This window comes from Lissotriton vulgaris, chromosome 10, assembly GCF_964263255.1.
Source record: "Lissotriton vulgaris chromosome 10, aLisVul1.2, whole genome shotgun sequence".
NCBI lineage: Eukaryota > Metazoa > Chordata > Amphibia > Caudata > Salamandridae > Lissotriton > Lissotriton vulgaris.
Genome location: NC_141698.1, coordinates 111393936 through 111419349, shown reverse-complemented (window position 1 = coordinate 111419349; position 25414 = coordinate 111393936). Strand labels below are relative to the sequence as shown.

Here is a 25414-nt window from a genome sequence, read left to right as displayed (position 1 = left end):
TATCTAACCAAAACATGTAAATCATAAAACAGCATAAAATGACTGCAATAATAGAATGGATGATTGCAAATGGAATTCTACTAACAGCTGAAAGACAGAGTCCTGTGCTCATGAGTGATTCTCAAAGGATTGGAAAAAAAAGATCTGTACCCAGGTCTGTGTGTGTGGCATTCGAGATTGAGGAGAACCCCAGGTTCCCATAATGTGAAAGTGCAGTTTTTCCTCGAAGAAATAATCTATACGCATATGGCAACAGTTTCTTCGTATATTTTTTAAAGGGAGAAAAAAGGGGGGTGGAAAGCTATGGGGCTCTATACATGAATGCATTTTTATTGTCTAGTAGGTTTTCTGTCTGATGTGTACCTTTCTTTTTATACAAAATTACACATAACATTTCAACTTCAAATATGCATTTTTTATTCTTACTACTTATAAAATAAAATGCAAGACATTGTCAAACATGTGAGGCTTTAAGAATTAACCACCTTTAGAAATTGGAAAAGTGTGTTTGGTTTTAGCGTGGGTAAGGTACTGAACAAAGTTATAGCCTGCCTCTCCTTCTGAGAAGAATGTTTTTCTTTTATCTTTTTTTAGAGGTTTAGTTCTGTTAGGCTTTTTAAAATGCTTTGATAAGCTCAGTTGAACCTTTCTGAGCACCAGGCAAACTATGCTTTCAGTACTTTTTTATCTAAATATCATTGAAATATTAATATATTCTACAATTTAACTGGCCCATTAGTAAACTTAGAGATTCATGGGAGGCAAGTGACTGTGGATAGGAATTAGGACTGCACTGAGAAAATTAGCAGTGCGGCTGTACTTGACTTACCACCGATTCTGACTGAGCCCAATCTGCCCCTTCCCCTAACTCTGCAAGATTACATTTCAAGCTCCTTCTTCCTGTAATTTTACTTAAAAATACATATCTTCATCTGTTGTCCCTCAGAGGCCTTTCCTGTCAAAAGTCATGTTACAGTTCCATGTTCAGAGTTTAGCTAGCATTGTCCATTTACTTGGCTTCCAGTTCACATCAATTACGCCCACATTTAAACTGCCTGGATTACGCTCATTACACAAACAAATAATTTGCTTTTCATAAGGAAGCAGTCTTATTGGTCACTAGCAGCCTTTAACCTCTAGGACCTCATAGTCTCATATGGTGCCATAGGGCATGCTCTCTTTCTGGTTCCCTCTAAGTGGTATCTTGGACCCAAATTAGATGAAAAACTGAAGTTATAACTTCAAAAACATTTGGCTGCCCTGTCATCTTTCTTAAATGGGACAGCCTTCAACCATTGTGATTTCCATGTCATGATCACAAACACATTTCCTTTAGCCCAACTTGACTGTAGGAAGACCTTATATTTGCTTTTACGATCCATTCTGGTGAAGAAACTCTGAAATGCAGCGGTCAGACTGGGGCGCGAGCTGAGGAAATAGATTGTATTCTAGCTCCTAGCACAAACTTCACTGGCTCACATCTGCTAGCTGATACATTTGAAATTACTTTGCTCTTCCAATATGTTTTTTACCAAACCTAATATCACTTTTTTCAGGGGAAAACAATACCATATTTACAATGCCAGCGTCTTTAATCTGAAACGCTTGCTCATGTGATTGTTACCAGGGTTAGGTAACATGGCACCTAGGAGAGAAGACTTTTGGAATTTAAGATAGTAATCAAAACTATGCAGATTAAGCTTCAACAAGGCTAAATGATCAATATTTTTCAATTCTATAGCACCACAAAGCAAGTCCAGTATACATGTGCTTTAAAAATTCCCAGCACAGTGCAATATGAATGCAAATTACAGTGCTGTTATATTGACTGGAACAAGACGCCAGATGGGGTTTCCACTATGTACTATCGACAGAAGCATTAATACCCAGCATGGCAGCAGAAAATAAACTGATTTCACATTTCTTGCTAGCTAGACACAAAGCGAGACATTTGAAAATAAAATAATATTCTTTTATGTAAACCACCTATAATGCTGCTTCAAAAGTAATCCTTAATATGCCAATTTCTCATATACTTATCTGAAACCTAAAAAAAACTTCAAACAGTTCACAATGCACTAGAAGTGTCAAGGCATTATCTGACCATGTGCTGTGCTGTTTTCTTGGGCAGATACAATGTAGATGTTCTTTGACAATGCTTTTGAATCACAAATGTTATAGCCTTTTCACTTTTTCATGAAAAATGTCAAATAACTGATGACATTCATGAAAAAATTGAAACAATGAGTTCATAGTGCTTACCATAACATTCTAGGCTAATAAAGAATGAAGAGCCACAGGTTTTTAGGGGGAAGGGCTCGTAAAAAAAAGTAACAGTCCGAGATCCAAGATATCATAGAGGAGAAGCATAATACTCACCAGAGTCACACAGGAACTTTAGAGCTTGTGTGTGCTGTGCCAGGCTGTGAACACCTCGAATCCAGCCACTACGCACAGTTGCATCTTCCCATGAATCACTTGCCAAAAGTGTTGGACCAAAAAGATTTAACAAAACTCCCCCTTCCTATTGTACGGGAAACATTAAAAATAAAGTCCGTTAATGCAGATAAAACAGGAAACACATCGGATAAATTATTGTCCAAGAGAATATATGATGGAGACACTGAATTACCTGGTTTATGAACATATCACTGAGCACTACAAATGGTAATGGTGAATGAGTTGGTATTCCAATCACTGCAGGAATCTTCATTTAAGGTAGCAGCTAGGCACACACTAAGTGACAGAAGCTACAGTGAGGGCTTGCATGTTAGAACGGACGTGTCTTTGCTCCCTCGAAACACCTGAAGGTTGGTAAATTCTAGCATTTGTAAAGCGAACAGCTACCTCCGGAGAGGTGTCCTGGCGCTGGGGGCCGTCGGGAAGATTAAGCGAGCTATTGCCCTGAGTCTCATGGTGCTTGGCTAACCTGCCGTCTGCACCAGGGATCGGAATGTGAACTCTGTGGTCCGGAGTCAGGCACACTGGCCGCTGCACCAAACATCTTCCTTGTAAGAGTTTGGCAGCATTAAACCACTAAACAAGGTTGGAAACACAAACTAACAAAATGCACCTCCTGGTGGTGGGCAATACCCTCAAAGACCTTGTGCATTCTACAAATGAGAGTTGATAGGTATGTCCATGTTGGGCAATGTCTGGGGATGAACACAACGTTTATCCTTTGATCAACAATGCACAGATTAGGACCCAACAGATAATTAAGTCTTTAGATACTTATGATTTAGGAATTCACTGATGTGTCATGTAGTGGCGCTGATCAGACCCCATGCTACTCTATGATTGAGACCAGGCATTGACAAGAGATTTGTAAAGGTGAACAATTGCTTCAATGTAGAAGGCCTGGTGACCCTGGCTGTTTTAAGTTGCGCTGATCAAGGAACCTGGGCCCACTGCAAAATGACGACTGCCAATACCTGCTGGAGGTGGCAATCGGGGATGGGTTTAGACCAGGGGTCTTCAATCTGTGGGGCGTGACACCCAAGGGGGGCGTGGAGTTGTGGAAAGGGGGTTACGCATTCCCGTCCCACTTCTGCCTGAAACTGGAATCCAAAACGTTTACTCTTCGTTTTGGATTCCGAACAGTGAATGTCACGGACCTCTCTGATTGGAGGACGTTGTAAAATAATACAACATCATTGACAACTGTCCTCCAATCAGAGAAACTGCAGGATGCACTGCACACCAGGAAATGCCGGGAACTGGGGCCTTACATATGCACCTTTGGAGTGTGGAAGGCTCTGGAGCAGTGGTTCTTAAAGGTGCAAGCTGAGGGGTGATGATCGGCCTTATTTTATTTTATACTCAGATTCTATCTGGATGCCTCCGAGCCTGTGCCCACGGCAGTACTTACGTCCCCTCTTGCTTGGGACCAGCCCCAGAGCATTTTGCGGCCCAGGTCCCCTTTTCATTTTTGGCATGGATGATTGAGCTGTGCCTAATTTAGACGCTGCAGACGTTTGGGCACCTCCGGCCAGCAGGATACACATCTCAGCCTTGATGACATGCTCATGTGGTAAAAGCCAGCGCATTCATTAATAAAAACTCCATTCGTAAGCCGAGCTGTGGCCGTGAGGTGAGGAGCCAAACTCCTGGTTTGCTGACAGGAGGCTGAGATAGCAATTAGTGACAAGAGCTCGTAGGTTAAATGGACACGCTGAGAAGTGTTAGTGCCCGAGAGTCAGGAACAGAGAAACTGGAATACGGAGTTCTGCCAGAGAGAGATGGGAGGGGTGGTGTGGAGGCAGGGGCCTGCTGGAAGTTGTAACACAACCAAATGTGGGTTTGAGCCTTGCACTTTTTCCAGGGGCGGTGGGTGACATTTGAAAGTGGTGGGCGCAAAGTGATTTGCATACAGCACTGTAGCGAGCGAGCGCAGCGAGCGAACCCGAACCCCAATTGGGGGTTTGGGGGGATAACCCCCCCCCCCCACGAAAATTTTGAAAAAAAGAAGAAAAATCGTGCATTTTCAAGCAAATTTGAGAAAGCAGGAAGGTTAATAAAGCAATTGTGAAAGTGCAGTTATTACATTAATAGATGGCATAACATAGGTAGCTGCTTATTCAGTATAACCACAGAGCTTCATACATTCCGTCCTATTATGCTCAGACTGAATCCTGTCACCAGGCCAACTGGCTCACTTTCAAGAACAGGACCGTATTCAAACCACTTACATGGACATACAAATCAGCAAATGACATGGCATTCAACCTACTCTCTGACACCCTACCATGCTACACACCAACTCGGAATTTTAGATTCACCAATCACAACTTTCAAATCAGCAAATGACACGGCTCCCAACACCCTCTCTGACACTCTACCATACTACACACCAGATCAGAACCTTAGATCCACCAATCACAACCTTCCAACAACACCAAAGCCACCATGTTTGCCTCCTAGTTCTGGGACTTTTACATCTCTGTCCTTCTACACTGAAACTCCACATCACCCAATATGTGGCCCATCCAATCTCTGCAGGAATTTCAGATGGCATTGAAAAGACATGTGCTTCAAGGAAAAAGCACAACGGCATGGCGGATGTCGACAATGGCATTTAAAGAACGTGCAATACAAAATAACGTTTTATGGGCAAACATTTTTGTTGTTTTCCCCAAACATTTTTTATTAAGTAAATAGAATATGAGCGATCCGTACAGGAGAGCTGCATAATTGTGACCAATTGACTACAATCAACAATCAAGGGGAGAGGATGTAGCCTTACGGCTAGAGCGGTCGGCTTCGAAGCTGGGTAACCTGGTTAGAGTCTCAGCAACAACACTCTACATCCTGTGATTCAGGGCAAATCACTTAATCTCCCCGTGCCTACCAATAAAAAAAATGAAGGTGTTCATCTATAACGAAACTGGTGCTCATGTAAAGCGCTCTGATACCCAATGTCTCAGGTCTAGTTCGCGCTATATAAACTCAAAAAAGAAAAAATCTGAACTTCAAGGTCTGCTTAGCCATACAATATGACTATTCAATGATCAAATTATACATGTCCTACACACGGTCACTGCGAGGAACCTATGAAGCAATGACTGATGACTCATATGCCTTCCCCCATAGGCCTATACACCCAGGAAGCAGCACGTGATTCTTGCTGTAGCTACTCTGCGAGTCACTCTTGTGGAATGCTCAAGAGGAACTGACCCTTTTCTAAGCGGAACAGCTTTGAAAAACCGGAAAGAGAATGAGCTTTACTCTGTAATGCTAGGAGTGTTGTCTTTATATCTTTGGCACCTCACCTGTTCTAGGGCCCTCCGGTACGCATGCTTGAGCCTGGAACTTCCCATTATCAGAATAAGTGAGTGGATGTGGTTGTCTGCTTGTTGGTCTCTAGTGTTTGTGGCTGTGTGCATGTGTGAGTATGGTTGAGTTTACATGTGCTGGTGTTTGTGGCTGTTTGCATGTGTGAGCAGGTTTGTGTTTACATGTGCTGGTGTTTTTGGCTGTTTGCATGTGTGAGTATGTTTGAGTTTATAAGTGTTTGGGAAAAGAATTACAATCAATGCAATGAACTCCCCACTGTATTTTTGTCCTGAGTAATTTGCCACAGCCTCCTGTGCACTGAGATATCTACACAACAATATTAACCTCCTCCCTGCAGCTAGGCAACATGCAGAAATGCAATTTCATAAAAACTCATACTTACAGGCCTTGGGGATAGCATTTATACCAGATAAAAGCCAGCCACTCTGTTTCTATTAATGTCAGATTTCTGCATCCGTCATCTCTCTAGAGGAACCATGACCAAGGCTGAGAGGTAAAGTGGGCGTAAAATTAGACTTTAAATTTGCTTTTGAAGTGAGATGAAATCCAAATATTGGCAAAGCGAATGTGTTTGACTTTTATAGTAAATACAGATACACACCATCCAAGCACATGTTGACTCGACATAGATGATACATGCATGTAAACATCCATGCACTCTCAGACTAACACACCTACAGTACTACATGCATACATACCATCGGGCAGACCCCCATGCCGACAGAACAAGAGACCCCAGGCAAACAGAACAAGAGACCCCCCACACACAGAACAACAGACCTCCATGCACACAGAACAACAGACCCCCCCCCCCAGGCACACAGAACAATAGACCGCCCCAGGCACACAGAACAATAGACTGCCCCAGACACACAGAACAATAGACCGCCCCAGGCACACAGAACAATAGACCGCCCCAGGCACACAGAACAATAGACCGCCCCAGGCACACAGAACAACAGACCCCCAGGCACACAGAAACACAGACCCCCAGGCACACAGACCAACAGAACAGACCCCCAGGCACCAAAGTCCCTATTCCTATTGAGCAGCAGTTCATGTTAGTAAACAGAACGCGTGTCACGTCGAATCGGACAGCTGGAGAAAAACAGATCGGGTGTGCCCTAAGTCCTGGTGACAAGGCCACACATTAGTGTGTCTGTGTTATTTTTATTTTTTTTATTATTTTTTTTATTGAACCTTTATTTGTAGTACATGCAGTTACAAGTATGGGCCTACAACCATCCCGGCCGGCCGCTAAACAGAACGAGAATATTGCAAGCCATATGTATAGTTATAGCAGTTCGGAACCCGGGGTTATAAAGTAACGATACATAACTTGTAAGCAGACAGAACAGATTGAAATCAGGATTTAAGAGGTTCGTTTTCAAATAAGAAACTAAGGAAGAGGTGTCGCACAGTCATACACAGTCCCGCAATAGTGTGCAAGTCAGGATATCCACAAACAGTGTTAATACGAAGGAAATATCGGTTTACAAAGCAGAAGAAATGCAGGTGCAACCCCAGCGTGCAGCAAGTCCAACTCCCACCCCTCATCACCAAACATACCGCAAAGAACGTGAGCGACGCCGACACTAAAAAGAGAAGAAAGACTAAAGGGCCATAGAAACAAATGACGCTCAACCACCCATCCCGTAACCCCCCACCCTGCACACCCGCAGAAGGCCATGGCCTACCCCCCCCGCAGCGTGCCTGTCGCCCTAATAGAGACCCGAAATATAGAAGATAGAGAAAGAGGAAAGGAAAAGAAAATAAGCGGAGGAGGGCCCTCATCGTGCCGCCCGGCCCCGCCCTTCGCCCCTACACATCGGAAATCCCAGAAAGGAAGTAATACTGTAATGAAGAACAATAAATCCCAAGCACAATAGCGATGATATATCGATCGAACATACCCACTGCACCATCTGTCAACAATAAAGCCATTAGACCATAAAACCACTTCATCCCTGCCCCTGTCTGGTAGCGGGACCGCCAGAAGTCCACTCAATCAATTTAAAGCACAGTCCTGAGGGTCCAAACAATATGGGTGGAGCCGGGTGGGGCGCAGACCCAGAAAAGCACAACAATCCAAGTCCATCGAAGTACCGACAGCAAAGATCAGGCAATATCAACTCCGGTCTCGGGAACTTCCAAAAGCTCACAGAGAATAACACCATCCAGGAGAGGAGAGTTACACAGTTCGGCCACCGCTGCGACTTAACCAGGCCAGTCCAAGAGGGAAAACAGCGCTCCATCCCCAGCCACCAGTTGGACATGTGTTCCAAGGAGACATCCATACGAGCTATCAAGTCAATCCGCGCGGGCACGGGAGCCCGAACCTCGAGCGGCTCCCGATGCCTTTGCGGTGCTGGAACTTCCTCCATGGACTCAGCAGCAAGTTCATCGGCAGCCCCCTGAAATCGGATTGTGGCCGCTAGAGACGGCGAGACAGCAATGGCATCCATTCGTTCACCCAGGTCCCGGGCATGGCAGATCATGGTCTCGTGCAAAACTGTTAGGGCAGCTAACACGTCCCAGGATGTAAACTCCTGCGTATGTTGCGAGCATACCGGCCCCAGCCGTGCAGCAGCCACCTGGCGTGGACGCGGGCCGTAGAGGAGAGCACCAGCCGCCATCTTAATCCAGTCGGCCCCGTCCCTCTTCACCACTGTCAGGGACCAGGCCTCATCTCGAGGGCGCCACGGGATGCGTCCCCGGGGCAAAAAGCTGTGAGGCAGGCTCCTGAAAGGAGAGCCACCAAAAGGCTAAAATCCCTGCCGGGCCCCGGGAGTCGCCCGCCTATGTCAGGGGCAGTCCTTGGTTATACCCGGGCAACAAAGTTTGGGGAGGGGGCAGAAGGCATGCGCCCCCTCCGATCCCGTGCCACCACACTGCCCCTCAAGGGTCACCGCCCAGCGGACCGGGTCTTCACCGCTAACAGCGGTCCTTCATGTCAACGGCACCCACCGACAGGCCCCCCACCGCCATCAACGGCCGCCGATGCTGCAGCTTCGGCCGGAGGCCCTGCCAAGTCAACGCCCCGGTCTCATCGCCGCGTGGGCCGTGGAGCCGTCAGGGACGGTTCTCGGGATCTGCTGCACGCAGGAGCTTCGGAAGCAAACGGTAGGTGCCCGTTTTCTTTCTCCTGTTAAAGTATGCCTTCGTGGCTCAGGATAGACGTCAGGATAGACGTGTGGGGCGAAAGGGCTCTCGGAGCCGAGTGACTATGCGGCCATTTCGAATGCCTGCTTGGCTCCTCCTCTTGTGTGTCTGTGTTATTCATCAGGACAGCGACATGTGGCACACATGACATATCACACCCAGTCTCTACATACTGCTAGCACTGAGACGTGTCTATAGATTAAGGTTGTACAATAAAGCTTTTGTTCTAAAAAAAAAAAAAAAAACGGGCAAGACAGATTACTTTTGCAGTTTTGTACAAAGCGAACTCTTCCCGAAGGTATTGGAGAGTTTTACATTACAGACAAACAAATTCATTTTTGATAGGCGCGGAGAGATTTATGAAGTGGTGGTGCCCAAAAACAACTGCGGGTGGGACCCACCTGCAGCCACCGGTTCAAATTAAGCACTACACATAACCTTAGAAAAGTAAGTAGACCACTCCTTGTGGGATGCGAGGTCCCAGGATCCGTACCCAGAGTAAACACTTGTATTTATTTATAACACACAAAGTGCAGGAGGAAGCCTAGCTTCAAGGTGAATATTAACAAAACAATGCACAAGACAATAACTTATAAGCTAAAATGGATGTAAAGGTTTGAGGGGGAGGAGCACTACATTTTCTGATTCACTGCAGACACCTCATTTCTTTAAGGTACGTGATATCGTTAACAGGGACATTCACCTACTCGCTGAACAGTCATTAACAAACTGTTTTGAATATGGACTAAATGATTCAACCACAACGAAGGAGAAAGTGCTGCTCAATTGTGTGTGTGTGTGTGTGTATATATATATATATATATATATATATATATTAATATATATATATATACACACACACACACACACACACATACATACATACAAAGCACATGGAGCAGCTTTGGACAAAACTGATCGCCCACATAGCAATATTTTAACTGGGCACAAATTCCTAATGTGATCAGCAGTACCGCGTAAAGGTCCTGAGCATTCATCTCAGAGGCCAGCAGTGGACTTTGCGACACTCCCTGCTCCCTCTACACATCGAACGCATCGTCCCCTCCACAGCCCCCAGCCCTACATACCGGAGCGGGATCTTGATGGCCAGGTAGCGGTCCACGGCCACGGCCACGGCCAGGAGGCTGAAGATGGAGCTCTGGGTCAGGACCAGCACGAAGCAGGCGAATAAGAGGCAGGCGTGGAAGTCCGTCTCGAAGCCGATACTGATGGTGATGGCGAAGGGGATGGCCAGCAGCCCCACGGCGATGTCCGCCACCGCCAGCGACACCAGGAAGTAGTTGGTGGCATTCTTCAGGGTGCTGTTGATGGCCACGGCCCAGCAGACCAGCACGCTGCCCGCGATGGAGAGGACGGCGATGATGACTTCTATGCTAATGTAGGCTGGGTTCACGGTCATGTCCAGTCCATGGCGAGGAGGAGCAGGGGGTGCACGCACCGGGCTGGGAACTGGGGGCGCCTTCACTTGGTAGGGTCCATGAAGGGCCCATGCCTGGGAAGCGTCATGGTGCTGCAGACAAGGTCCTTCGTGAAGTCCAATGTTAGCAAAACTTCTCAAAAAGGAGGCACACTCGGAAATGTCCTGAGGCTGCACTCCAGCATACCAGTGGCCTTCTGACCACAAGAAGGCAGAGCTTATTAAGAACATATTTTAGACACAGTTTTGTCCGCGCGCCGACCACCCTGCAGGAGAGAAAGAGGGAAGCTGACGAAGTCTCCGATGCTGAAAGCTTTCTGCAAACAAAAGTCCTCCCCGCGCTTTCGGGACCCCCAGACAGCGCGTGCCACCCGCCATGCCAGGTCAGTGAAACTCACAGGGCAGGGAGGGGCTGGGAGCGCAGAGGAGGGTAGTGCAAGCAGGGAGAGTCGGGGAAGCAGGCAGCCTTCATCTTGGACTGACGTCCCGGCAAAGCTTTGTCAGAGCCGTCGGGCAGTGCCATCTGCCCTTGGCCCAGCCTTGCCAAGTCTGCACTAGCAGCCTTCCATGCGCTGACACGGGGGGCTGTATATGTCTTAGCTAGTCGCCGGCAGTGCCAGTCACACACCGGCCTGACTCATAGCTGCCAAGCTTTCAAATCGCTGTGTGTGACATTTTCAAAATTTCAGTGTCATTATGAGTGACATTTCAACCACTATGAGTGACACTTTGTCACAAGCAAAATTAAGCAATGAAGACCAAGGAAACACATAAATATTAAACAATACACCCATTTGAGCAACCACAAACACTAAGAAGATCTTAGAACTACAGCAAAGCACCAGAAATGGAAAGGGCACGAGAGGCTTACTCGCAGCCTAGGGGTCACAGCCCAGCCGCTGGCTGTAGTTTCTTTAAAAAAAAAGACACACACTGAGTAACTGAATTGTATAATAAAAGAGTACGTTGCACAGTCTACCAGCCTTATAAGCAATTAACACATAATGTGTGGCACAAATAATGTTTACTTAGTTTAATTAGGATAATGCAAATGCTACTTACCAGTATGCATCTGTTCTTGGCATGTAGGGCTGCTGACATTCATATCTGTGCATAGATCGCCACCTAGTGTTGGGTCCGGATGATTGCACATTGTTGTCCTGGAAGAGTCTTCGAAGTATCACGAGATAGGTGGCTCCTCCCCTGGACTACAGTGCGCATGGGCATCGCCTCCATCCCCAGATTGTTTTTAGCCATTGGCAGAGATGGAGTGAAGAATGTGAGTGATGACCATGCTATGAGCATATGTATGTAAATGAATGAATTCTGCAGCTGCTACAGGCGCCGGGGAGGAGGGTGGGCGATATGAATGTCAGCAGCCCTACATGCCAAGAACAGATGCATACTGGTAAGTAGCATTTGCAGTTCGAGGCATGTGGGCTGCTGAATTCATATCTGTGCATAGAATACATAGCAGTCCCTCCATTAACGGCGGCCGCCCGTGCCAGCTGCAGCAGTCTGAAAAAGCGTTTTTAGAACAGCCTGACCAACAGCTGCCTGTTGTTTGGAATGCACGTCTACACAGTAGTGTTTAGTGAAAGTATGTGTGGTAGACCATGTGGCTGCTCTACAGATATCTTCTAAGGGAATGTTACCTAGGAAAGCCATAGAGGCCCCCAACTTCCTGGTGGAGTGGGCCCTCGGTGGGATAGTGAGAGTGCGCTTAGCTTTAGCGTAACAGATCTGAATGCACTTCACTATCCACCTAGCAATCCCTGCTTTAGAGATAGCGTTTCCCTTGTGGTGAGTGGCAAAAGCAACAAAAAGCTGCTTGGTTTTGCGAAAATCTTTTGTCCTGTCTACATAATACATTAAGGCCCTCTTAACATCAAGGGTGTGGAGCATGCGCTCCGCCAGCGTATCTGGGTTTTGGAAAAACACCGGCAATTTGATTGTCTGGTTTAAGTGGAATTGGGATACCACTTTGGGTAGGAATTTAGGGTTAGTGCGGAGCACCACCCTGTTAGCATGTACCTGGAAGAAAGGTTCTTGGATGGTGAGCGCCTGCAGCTCGCTAACCCTCCGTAGCGAAGTAATTGCTACTAAGAACGCAACCTTCCAAGTCAGAAACTGAAGCTCACAAGAGTGCAGTGGCTCAAAGGGAGGACCCATCAGCCTCGTAAGAACCACATTGAGGTTCCATTCTGGAGCTGGTGGGGTCCTTGGTGGAATGACCCTTTTGAGTCCTTTCAGAAAGGCCTTGATAGCAGGGACCCTGAAGAGTGACAGGTGTTGTCTATTCTGGAGGTATGCTGCCATAGCAGACAGGTGAATGCGGATGGAAGAGTATGCCAGATTGCATTGATACAGGTGGAAAAGATAGCAAATGATGTTTTGAATGGAAGCATCTAGCGGGTCAATATTGTGGTTAGCACAGTAGATGACAAACCTCTTCCATTTAGCCGCATAACAAGCTCTGGTAGTGGGCTTCCTTGCCTCCCGAATGATGTTCATGCAATCGGGAGGAAGATTGAGGTAGCCAAACTCTAGGACTTCAGGAGCCAGATCGCCAGGTTGAGCTGTTGCGGATCTGGGTGCTGAATGTCGCCATGGCTCTGCGTCAGAAGGCTGGGAGTGAGATGAAGCCTTTGATGCGGCACCACGGACAGTTCGAGAAACGTGGTGTACCATGGTTGGCGAGCCCACGTTGGAGCAACCAGGATGAGAGTCATCGAGTGCTGCCTGAGCTTGCGTGCCACCAGCGGTATCAGAGGTGCTGGGGGAAAAGCGTACGCAAATCTGCCTGACCAGTTCATCCACATCGCATTGCCCTGTGATTGGGGGTGTGGGAACCTGGCGGCGAAGCTTTGGCATTTTGCGTTCTCCCTTGTGGCGAACAGGTCTATCTCTGGATGACCCCACCTTTGGAAGTACGGTTGGAGTACTGATGGATGTATCTCCCACTCGTGCATCTGATGGCTGTGCCTGCTGAGCAGATCCGCCATTTGATTGTCCTTGCCCGGGAGATGCTCTGCCATGAGGAAGATGTTCCTCTGAATGGCCCACTTCCACATGCTCTGAGCCAGATGAGACAGCTGTGGAGAGTGTGTGCCTCCCTGCTTCTGAATGTAGTACATGGCCGTCATGTTGTCCGTCCGGATCAACACGGCTTTGTTGCACAGATGTACTTTGAACGCCTTCAAGGCCATGAAGATTGCCATCAGTTCCAACACATTGATGTGCATCTTCCTTTGCTGTAGTGTCCATAGTCCCTGCACAGTGTACTGGAGTACATGCGCTCCCCATCCCTGGAGAGAGGCGTCCGTCGTCAGGATAATCTGTGGGACAGGCTCTTGGAATGGTCGGCCCTTGCAAAGGTTGTGTGGATTCCACCAATGCAGAGAGTTGTATGCCCGACCGCTCACCAACACTAGGTCTGTCAGTTGCCCATGAGCCTGAGTCCACTGACGTGCAAGGCACTCCTGAAGCGGACGCATATGAAGTCTCGCGTGCGGGACAATGGAGATGCAGGAGGCCATCATGCCTATCAACTGCATGAACACCTTCGCTGGAAGCGGGTGCTGGGGTCTGAATCGTTGGATCAGCGCCTGGATACTGGCGATTCTCACTGAATTCGGCTGCGCAGTGGCTGCCAGAGTGTCTATCGTCGCGCCCAGATACTGTCGCACGTGGGCGGGCTGGAGATGGGACTTCGGGTAGTTCAGAGAGAATCCCAGATCGTGCAGGAGATGAATGGTGCGTGACACGTGGTCGACGCACTGCTGTTCGGTCCTTGCTTGAATGAGCCAGTCGTCCAAGTAGGGAAAGACGTGGACGTGCTGGCGACGGAGATGCGCAGCCACAGTCGCTAGGCACTTGGTAAACACTCTCGGTGCCGTGGTGACCCCGAACGGCAGAACCCTGAACTGGTAATGCTGGTCTAAGAGCGTGAATCTGAGATACTTTCTGTGGGAAGGATGCAGGGGGATATGAAAATAAGCATCTTTCAGATCCAGCGTAGCCAGGAAGTCCCCCTGTTGAAGCAGGGGAAGCACCTGCTGCAACGTGAGCATATGGAAGTGCTCCGAGAGGATGTACCAGTTCAGGGGCCTGAGGTCCAGGATCGGCCTGAGGGATCCGTCCTTCTTGGGAATCAGAAAATACAGGGAGTAAACCCCTGTTTCCCGCTCTTGTAATGGAACGAGCTCTATCGCCCCTTTTTGCAGCATGACTAGAACTTCTTGCTGCAACAAGGTCAAGTGCTCGCCTGACATAGGACGGCTCCTTGGGGGTATGTCCGGTGGAATGGACGTAAGCTCTAGACAGTACCCGTACTGGATAATAGACCTCACCCACCTGTCCGTGGTGATGGACTTCCACGCCGGCAGGAACTGCTGGAGTCTCCCCCCGACCGGTGTTGTATGGTCGGGGGGCAGTGACAAGACGTCACTGTTTGTTGGTGGCGGTGGACCTGGAGCCATTGTTGCCACGTCCCCTGCCCTTGACATTATTGCCTCTGTAACCACCTCTATTCTTGTTGTTATACGAGGCTTGGGTGTTACTCTTGTAATATTGTGTGGACTGGGATGCCTGTCCCCTTGAGGTGCCTCTGGAGTTTGAGCGGCGAAAGGAACCACTCCGAAACTGCTGACTTTGTAAAGCCCCCATTGACTTGGCAGTTTCCGTATCTTTTTTCATTTTTTCCAGTGTGGCATCCACCTCAGGGCCAAACAGGTGGTCAGGATTCACTGTCTGATTCAGTATCGTAGTTTGGATGTCGGGTTTGAACCCCGAAATTCAAAGCCAGGCATGGCGTCTAAGCAGCACACTGGTATTGATAGCCCTGGAGGCTGTGTCTGCCACATCCAGTGCACATTTGATGGATGCATTCGTAATGAGTTTACCCTCCTGAATCAGCATCTCCCCTGCCTCTTTGTATTGGTCAGGCAAGTGTTGCAGTATGGCCTCTAATGTGTCATAATGGGCCCTATCATAACGTGCAAGTAAGGCTTGGGTGTTAGATATTCTCCAGATATTAGCTGCCTGTGCAGCAATCCGTTTGCCTGAGGCCTCAAAGATCTTGGACTCTTTGTCTGGGGGAGGAGCGTCACCAGTAGTTTGAGAGTTCGCTCTCTTCCGAGCGTTGGAAACAACCAAGGAGTCCAATGGCAAGTGTCCCTTGATATATCTAGGATCCGTGGGCGCTGCCTTATATTTCCTGTCGATGCGAGGGTTGATCACACGCGCTCGGGTGGGCTCCTTGAAAACCTCCGTTGCATGTTTAAGCACCCCCTTAAGCATCGGTAGCGTTTTGACTGACTTTTCGGCTACCGAGAAGGTGTCGAATAAGAAGTCCACATCCACGGGGTCCGAGTGCAGCTCGACGTCGTGGTTAGCAGCAGCTCTCTCTATCAGAGCATTGAAGGCCGTCGAGTCCTCAGTCGGGGACGTCTTGGCCGCAAAAAGTTGAGTGTCCTGACCCGATTGCGGGTCCTCTGTGTCGCCTCCGGCGGACCACGGAACGTGCTCCTCTTCCGGATCCGAGTACGCCGGAAAGTCGTACTCGGCATCTTCCTCGTCCGCACCGGCTGCGGCGGAATGCGTCGGCGAGTGCCCCAGGGTTTGTGGGGACACAGGTTCCACCAAAGCCGAAGAGTCCACGGAGTCCCTTTTGTTTTTGAGAGGGATCTTAAAATGTTCCAACGCCGGCTCCGTCGTGATCTTCCTTTTGAGGAGCGACAGTTTTCCGGTGTTGGCGTCGATGGTTACCTCACGACGTTCCTCCTCAGCAAGCGGTTGGAGTCGAAGCTTCGACACCACCAAGGCAGCTTTCGGTGCCAATACCTCCTTCGAGGGTCCACTCTATTTCGGCGCGAAGGCCTTCGGCGCCGACTTGGGAGGAAAGGTGAAACGGATAGGCGTTTGCTCCTTCGCAGGCTTAGGCGTGAGCTTTGGCACCACAGTGCCCGACGCAGGAACCACACTGTCCTTTCGAATCCGCTGCAGGGATTCTGCCACCTTCTTCGTCAAGGCCGTAGAGGGCTTGACCGGCTCGAGCGACTTCTCAGCATTGAGAGCCCGATCACCCGCATGCGCCTTCTTCGGGGCCGACGCCCCATGGCTATGCGCGTCGTCGCCCTGACGCTTCTTCGGAGCCGACTTCGGGTCCACAACCCCTTTCGGAGCCGACGCAGCCGCGTCGGACGATTTCGCCTTCGGCACCGACCCCGAGGGCTTCGGGTCGGCCATCTTGGCGTGGCTCTTCGAGTCGGCCATTTTGGTTTTCTTGGAAGTTGACGCCTCCAGAACCTTCTTCACCAGCGCAACTTTCACTTTCGGTTCCGCATCCGAGGGTGCGTGACCAGTTGGCTTCACTTTCGTTTTCTTCGACGTAAGTGATGGTTCATAAATGTCCGTGACCGGGCCCGGAGGCGGGGACGTAGGACTCATAGTTAGATCTTGGGTAAGGCCCGAAGGCGATCCCTCGACCTGGGCCGTATGAAGGGTAATAACCCCTGAGTCTGGTTGGGGATGCTCCTCCTCCGAGCTATCACCCATCGTGGCAAAAGCCTGATCGTCGTCCCCTACCTCGTCGGTGACTTCGTCAAAGTTCTCCGCACCCTTGTCGTAGGTTTCCCCCTCGGATGCGGGATTAGAGTCCGAACCTTGCACGTCGTCTTCTCCCTCGACAGATTCCTGGAAAATGTCATCTGGTGGGGGCGCCGTAGCCGATAACTTAGCCTGGAGCCTATTGGCCCGACGAATCTTTAAAGTCTTCTTGCTCCGGAACTTTGAACACGCCATGCAGGTGTCTTCGCGGTGATCCGGTGACAAGCAGGTATTGCACACAGGGTGCACGTCGAGGTGTGAATATTTAGAGTTACACACCGGGCACTTCTTAAACGGAGTTCGCTCCATAGCAAGAGTGTAGTGTAGGCCCGTCCGCGCCGAAAGCACGTGGAAGGGCAGCAAGAGATCGGAGCTGAGAGTCTGAAAGAAACCCGTACGCAACTATACCGACGCCCAGCCTAAAGACCTTTTGGTCTCGAGTCGAAGTTGAACAACTATCGGTTCCGACAGAGGGAACCGAAACACAGCCGAACCCAATGGCGGAAATATACAATCTGGTGATGGAGGCGATGCCCATGCGCACTGTAGTCCAGGGGAGGAGCCACCTATCTCGTGATACTTCGAAGACTCTTCCAGGACAACAATGTGCAATCATCCGGACCCAACACTAGGTGGCGATCTATGCACAGATATGAATTCAGCAGCCCACATGCCTCGAACATACACTTTACCTGCACTCACTCTCTCAGGCACTTGTCATGCAGCCTGCAGACTCTTCCTCACAGCAGCTGCTGAGGCGGCAGGTTACGTTGGCTTCCTCCTGCTCTAATGTGCAGTTACACTGATGCGACCTATATTTGCTGCACTAACTACACTGGGCAATAACCTGGTACCAGACACAATTTAATAGAGGGGGTCTCAGAGAGATTTTCGAAGGCGAAGATGAAATGTGGCTGAGGGGGCCCCAGGAGCCAGGACTCCCTGGCACCGTGCAAATGTCAAATGAGAAGGGCTTCACAGCCCGCCAATTCACGCTTGTTACACTCTCTTTCGTTTCTCCACTCCCGCTCGCTCGCCCTTAGTTAGCACTAATCTTTTTCTAATTAAAAGTGTGCTTTAATTGCCCTCGGCCCCGGCCTGCACAGGCTCAGGGCCTAGGCACCGCTGGGACTCTCTCTGGCCTGCAAGGGCTGGCTGCGCTACTGCAGACCGGCTGGGTCCAGGCGAGGCGGCCGCTATTTAGAACGTTTTCTGCCCTGCCTGCGGCCTCCTCACAGTGATCGGGCTGCGGCTCTCCTGACTCCTCGTGAGTTAAACGGGGGTCGGGCGGCTAGTAATATTGTCCTGGCGGCCGCTCAGCGCTGCAATCCCGCCGGGTCTGGGTCACTCAACACCACCTACCACACTCCCAGACTCACAGAGTGCGATGCCAGGTTCGCCCCAGCCAGGCTCGGAGGAGACAGATGTTGGGGTCTAATGCAGGTTTGCAGACAGCGGCACTGGCAGGCAGCAGCCCCTACCAATCCAGACTCTGGAAGTGGAGTTTCTCCATGTCCCGGGCAACTTTCAGCCTACGCTGCTTGGCACTGTCAAATGCCCCTGTCTCAGCTGTGCAAGGTGACATGTGAGCCACAATTCTCTGCCAGTCTCCGCTACGCCCCAGCTTCAGGCAAGAGTTACCTTGCCATTCCTCGCTCATTGCGCTGCTGGTGTCAACTGCACTCGTACACACCCTGGATCAGGCAATAATCGCTGCATGTGTCAAGGTCATGCCGTGTCTTGATTCCAGCACGACCCGAGCAGTGCAGACTTTCACTCCAAGCTCAGGCGGCTTCTGTGGAAGCGAGTAAATGCCCGCCTTTACTCCTGACACCTTCCGAGCGGTGGACTAGCCAATCCTGGCGCTGCATGCAGCGCCAGGATTGGCTAGGGGGGCACATTTACTACTCGCCCTTTTTCAACCTGTATCAGAGGCGGCGCTGCTGTAAGAAGCAGCACCCCTCTCTATGGGGAAAGTCTAGCGCGCATGCTCGGGCAAGGTGGCACCTAAACTGGTCATGCGCAGTACTGCTGCAGCTGAGTGTGGACTGTCACTCAAGCTGCAGCAGCCCAGCCAGCCCCACCCCCTGCGCACTCCCGATTGAGTCGGGTGTGTCCCACTCCCGGCGGATTCCCGGCCGATAGCGCTAATATTACACAGAGGTAATTATTATTGCCAAAAATACCACGGTGCGTCCATGTGGCTTAGTGGGGCTACGCCCCAATGGACGCACCGCGGCTGACTTTTTCCTAAAACAATAATTAAAAGATAATTGGGTTTCTTGGAACGGACGAATTGTCTGATGTGTTTGTATGTCCTTAACTGTCACCATGTATCGTTGTTGCGTTAATGTATGTAAACTCCTTTAACGGATTTTGGATTCATGCAATAAGTATAATAAAGTTTGCGCATAAGTCTTCATAATGATGTTTTTTGGTGTCTGACGTCCTGTTGCTTTCGACAGCAACATGAAATAAAGTACCTTTCAGGAAGTAAGCTCGAGGCCAAATTACTTATAGGAGTAACCTTTAATAAATGGAACTTTAATACAATTAAAATGTTTGCAGGGGGCTTACTGACACTGGCTTGATGATTTAGGCGCCATAAATATGGAGTGTTGTTATCATGAGGTTGTGTGGCAACCTTGTGCGAGTGCCTGGGATCTAAAAGGTTAGCCAACGCCGCACTGCTAGATTTTTCAGCACCCCTGTGCACAACTTTCTCTTAACACTGATGCCCTTCGCCGCCCATAAGACTGAGCAGCACCTAGGGAAGTGGGAAGCCTTCGCTTCCCCCATCTACTGAAGGCTAACAGGGTATGTATTTTAATAGACAGTAGTCTGTTTGCCTTTGAATACCTGAACAAGCATTGGCATAGCCAATAGGTCTCGCCTTTGGGACTTTATACGTGTTTAGTCAGAGATAGAGAGAGAGTGAATGTGAGAGAGATAAAGAGCAAGAGAGTGTGTGTGTGTGTGTGTGTGTGCATGTGTGTGAGAGAGAGAGGGAGATAGAAGAAGCGAGAGAGAGGAGGGGTGGAATAGGGGAACAGCTAGTGCGTGATATGAAGAGAATGACCACAGGAGGGATGAAAAGAAATAGAGGATGAGTGCCTGGATGATAGCTAGACAGAGAAAGATAGATGGCAGAAGACTAGATACAGATTAAAAAAAGGAGCAGCAAAGAGACAAGGGGAAATGGTGAGAGGAAGAGTGTAAAGAGATAAACAGGTGCAGAGAAAGAAGAAGAAAAAGGGTGACGGAGGAAGTGCTAAAGGGAGATAAATTAATATATACGAAAGGGGAAATGAGCAGAAAATACATGAAAACGAGCGCACTTAATAATGCGGCTAGAAGCCTCGTGGCCCTTCAGACACAACACAACCTTCCCATGGGAGCGTCACAATCCCACTGTGCTCCGCAAGTAAATGGATATAGTGTGAGGGAAGCATGATGTGCATTTAATAGGGCATTTGGCCTGAGATGACTCAGTGGCAATTTGCATTTGGAGAAGCGTATACTGGTTTATGGTTCCAATCCCAATAATGGATTTAAAGTGTGATATCTCGGGAACTGTATGTTGTAGAAACCAACCAGAGACATCATGTGTTGTTTGCCTTTTACTTTCTTCCCAAGGCAGGGTTGGGGCAGTGCGACTGTGGTGCAGGCTCCAGGTGCTCTGCCCCCTTTGGAAATGGCGCTGCCATCAAGCCAGGCCCGGGGGCTCAGTGGACTATTGCATCCAATGTAGGGGCCTGTATTCAACCTCAAGGTCACAGGTTCAAATCCCAGCGGGTCCACTTGGCCTTTCATCCACCTGAGGTCGATAAAATTAGTACCATTGAGTTGGGTAACAATAAACATCTGTTATGCAGTGCCTTGAGACCCTAGCTTGGGTGATAGGAGCTCTTTTTAAATACAGATGTTATGTTATATTATGCAGCCGACAGAAAGGCAGTGTGCTTGGTGGGGGCCTGGGTGGGCGGGGGCATAACATTGATGGGATGAAGGGGAAGAGCATGGACGGACAATACCCGACCTGTGTGTGATTATTAGGTATTGAGAGACAGGGTCAGGCATACTTTAACTGACAGAGATGGAAGGGGGTGGGAGGAAAGAGGCATGTGTGACCTGTTTAACTCTGCACAAGACCTCCAGGGTTTTAATGGACACCCTACTTCTCCCGGCCAGGACCAGGTGAGCTTCTAATGTGGCTACACATATTCCTACAGAGTGAAAGGCCCATTACAAAGGTTGAGTAGACATCTTTCTGTTGTTCACTGCTGTATTCTATACTACTATTATAAAGAGAGAACTTGCACCTTTTGGCAAGGTAATCTCAGAAACCACAGCACCAATCTACACACCCGATACATCTTTGAAAATGTCAGGGTGTGTAGATGGACATAGGCTATATACATTTAAAAAAAAAAGCAAAATAAAAAAATTAATTTACAAAACAAAGTAGTCCCCTGAAAGTAGCGCCGGCCGGGACCTAGCGCTGGGCACTACGCGACGTGCGTGATGACGACAAAGAAAAGGGCGGTGCAGTGACGAGCGCGGCTGTGCAGTGAGGAGGCGGCACACGTAAGGAGGCAGCAGTAAATGAAAATGTCGGGGCGGGAGGGGTCGGGAGTGAGTCTGGGCGGGAGGGCTTGTGCAGTGTGTCTTGCCATGTGGTGGAGCATTCTCTTGGCAGGTTCGATAAAGCAGCCGTATACCAGGGGGCGCGAGTGAGTCTGGGCGGGTGGGCGGCGCGAGTGAGTCTGGGCAGGAGGGCGGCGCGAGTGAGTCTGGGCGGGAGGGGGGCGCGAGTGAGTCTGGGCGGGAGGGGGGCGCGAGTGAGTCTGGGCGGGAGGGGGCGGGAGGGAGTCAGTGCGGGAGGGGGTCGGGCGGGAGCGGGTGTACTGCCCCCAGCCCCTTGCTGCTAGTTTGTTTATAAACTGGTACTGATGAGGTGAAACTTTTGCCCAGTGTTACCGTGTGTAAAACATATCAGAATAATGAAGCAGTAGTCTCCCAAAATATATGCATCACATAGCATTATTTACATTTTCTGCCCACACAATTTTGTCGACCCTGCTGCATAATGTGGTCCTCCTTTGCCTCATAATTTTAGTAGCCCTTCCTATAGGGCAGTCTGACAGTGCCCATGGGGTGGCTAGTCAGGTCAGTGTGTGTGCTTTGTTTTGCTGTTTGCTGACCTTGTTGGACTTGGCCTTTTCCCCCAAAAATTTTCGCTTTTGACCCCCTTATCTAGGATGTCTTCCCCCATGGGATTAAATCTGTATAGGCCATGAGTGGTGTGAGACACCTTGTTGAAAATGTAATTACATGTAATAATGTGAGCACTTGTAAAATTCCCCATTTTAAAACTGCACCTGACTGAAATGTAGTGTTTTTAAAATGGATGCCATGGCCCTGGGTTTTGCCACTGGACTGCCATAGGTCAGCGGACTAGATAATATTACCCAGCTACCCCTAGCTTTTGGAGGGAAGCCTGGCACCCAGGGTGCTCAACCCCTCCCCTTGAGCCAGTGTGAACCAGTTATCCCCAACATTCCGGAAGGTGCTGGCTCTGTGAGGCAGGAGGGTATAAATAGGGAAAAGTGCCACCAGAAAGTCAGTCAGCGCTGGGACAAAGAAGAGAGGGGACCTGCTGTGAGGTGCTACCGCCACATGGACCTGTGAGCTGGGCCCTGCACCCCTATAACCCCCCCCTCTGCTGTCCCCATGGGCCCCTGACAAGGGAGGGCCCCTACCCAGGTCCCTGACACTGTGGGAACCGGGAATTACGCCAGCGTTGCGATGAAGAAGCGCCCAGGAGGTGAGAAATAGGACTGTCTACTCCCTCTGGTGAAGCTGTGCCCCTGTGGAAGCGCTGGGTCGTGAGGAGCTGCTTGGAGGAACTGTTGCCCCTTATGAGGTACTGCCTGGCAAGCGCTAATCTGGGGAGGTTGATGCCCCCAGGGAAGTTGTGGCCCCTGTGGAAGCGCTGGACGGGGAGGAGCTGCCCAGGGAGGATTGTGCCCTCAAGGAACTGTGTCTCCTAATCTGCCCCTGGACTGCCTACCAAGTGCTGTGGGGAGAGAAGCGCTAGGGCTGGTGTGGCCCCCGGAATGCTGCTGGCCCTGGAAGTGGTGTGGGCAGAGGGAGGAGCAGTGCGCTGTGAATAGCGCCCTTCTCCTGAGGAGAATCACGCTGGAGGAGCCTACCCTCGTGTCTGCGCGCTGTCTGCCATATAATTAATTAATTAAGAAGGGAGCCTACCCCTTTATCATAGCCGGAGATCACCGTCGCAGCCCGGGTGCTGAGGAGATTGTGAGGGGACTGCTTATCAAGAAAGGGAGCCTACCCCTCTTTCTTGCCCCGCGCTGCGTGGCAGCGCCGGAAATCACCGCCGCCGTGAGGAGACCCCCCCCCTGCTGGGGTGTGCAACGTTGCGGCAGCCCCCGATGTGAGGAGAGGGCCGCCGAAGTAGAGAAAGGGCCGCGCTAGGCCCTGAGGCCGTCGGATCCCTCGTCACGTGACGGGGGCCCGGCCGCGTCATCGGCCCGCCCCTGCCAACGCCGCACACGGATTGGCCAAGCGGCCGCGCCCCCTGAAGGCCGCGCAGCCATTGGCTGTCGGCCGGAAGTAGCCAGGAAGAAGCCCACGGAAGCCCCGGGTTCCCGGAGGCCGAGGGAACCCAGGCAAAGCCGACGCGAAGCCCTGGGTCCCCGTGAGGGAGGGGGACCCAGGTGAAATAGCGGAACGGGGCCCCCGTGGTCAAGAGGGAGCCCCGATTTGAAGCGACCGGAGCGGGAGCCCACCCCGCCGGTCTGAGCCCCTGAGTGTGGGGCCGGGAGGATAGGCGGGGCCGGGGCACACTGTCGGTGCCAGCCCCGCCTCCCCAAACAAAGCCGGGAGAGAGGCCGTCGAAGGAGGCCAGCCGGAGCGGGTGCCCACACTGCCGGTGAGTTCCCCGCCCTGCTCAGGAGTAAGGAGAGGCCCGGGCGGAGGCAACGGAAAGGCTACAGGGCCCCCAGTGAGCTGAGGGGAGCCCCGCGACAGAGGGAACCGCCGGCCGGTATATAGGCGCCAGTAACCCACGCAAGGGGCCTGAAGGCCCGAAGATAGCAGGTAAAGACGCCGGAGAGGCATCAGGAGCCCGGTGAGTGGGGCCTTGGGCAAACTGTGTGGGGGTGGGGTGAAGAGGGCAACGGGGCATAGGGTCGGTGCTCGCCCCCCCCTCCCCTTAGCGTGGACATTTGTAGTTGGGCCCCGTTGGCCCCAGATACCACGGTGGTAGCCCGGACTAACCCTGTGGTGGGACTAAGCGGAACTGTAAGGGCCTGGAGAGAAGGAACTGGCCCCCTCCCCCTGAACTGGGACAGAACGAGCATGTCTTCAGGCTAGATGCTCTGAGTTAGGCTTAGTGGTCAGACGCCCAGGTTCACCTTCTGTCCACCCATGAGTTAGTGCCGATGTCCGCATCTAATGCCCAAGGAAATGTTCTTCTTGATTAGGGGAATGTGTACCCTGTCATGAGGAAGTGGTTGTCCTGGCCTAAAGAAAGGTTGCCCGAAGCCTGGTGCTTGTAAATACTTGAGGAAAGGTGCCTACTTACCTGTTCCTCCCTGCCTGTTGGTTGATTCACGACTAATGAAATGTTGTGCAGGTGCTGGTTCGGGGAAATGCTAATTGAGCACCTCTTTATTGCATTCCTTGCAGGGGCGGGCTTTGTGGAATGTTCAGGGTGGTAAGCTACCAGGATCCTTGAATTGCACCCCTGATGAAATGTTGTAATAGGGGAAGGTATTGAGAGGTTGACTACCCCCCTTTACTCCTGCGGTGGGAGGATTAGTGGACTAAGCTGCATTGTGGTGACATGCTTAATGTTATGCCAGGTGAAAGGTGATTCCAGGCCCCAGGTCCCGCCCACATTAAGGGATCAGCCGCGCTGATTTATTACAGGTGTTTCTGTCTGGTATTATATGATGTTTTTCCCTTACAGGGGTTGGGTGGGCGTTGTCACGCATGAGGTGTACTTACGCTAATGTTGCAACTTACAATTTCAGCCAACCCCCTAAGGATGAGAGCCGCCAGATTGGCTCCAGGTCTAGGGTTTAGTTAACCATCCTTTTTTCCTTGCAGTATGGACTATGGACTCAGCCCTTTTTGTCCCATGTAAATAATCCCCCTCTGAAGTACTTGGCTCTGGTGCCAGTTGGCGCCTTGTTGTGACTACCACTATTTTGTTTCTTTTTACCTTGCAGGTTGGAGACATCACTAAACTTAATCTTTTTCCAACCAAAGGTGGTGTCGTGACTCTTTTGTGGTGTGATTGGTGTGTCGTCTGTGGATACTGCGTGAGTCCTCGAAGTTTGGCCTGCCCGCTTGATGCCATGCTACCCCCTTGGAGATTTG

At 50.3% G+C, this 25414-nt stretch overlaps 1 protein-coding gene across 1 annotated transcript in view; it reads right to left on the bottom strand.

The window, feature by feature from the left end:
• The window catches only part of BRAT1 (BRCA1 associated ATM activator 1), a 191940-nt gene that overhangs the window by 104885 nt on the left and 61641 nt on the right, over positions 1 to 25414 (bottom strand). The window contains exon 4 of the mRNA XM_086940635.1: positions 2380 to 2524. Within this exon, the coding sequence (XP_086796761.1) occupies positions 2380 to 2524 (145 nt within the window). The remainder of the gene's footprint in view (positions 1 to 2379; positions 2525 to 25414) is intronic.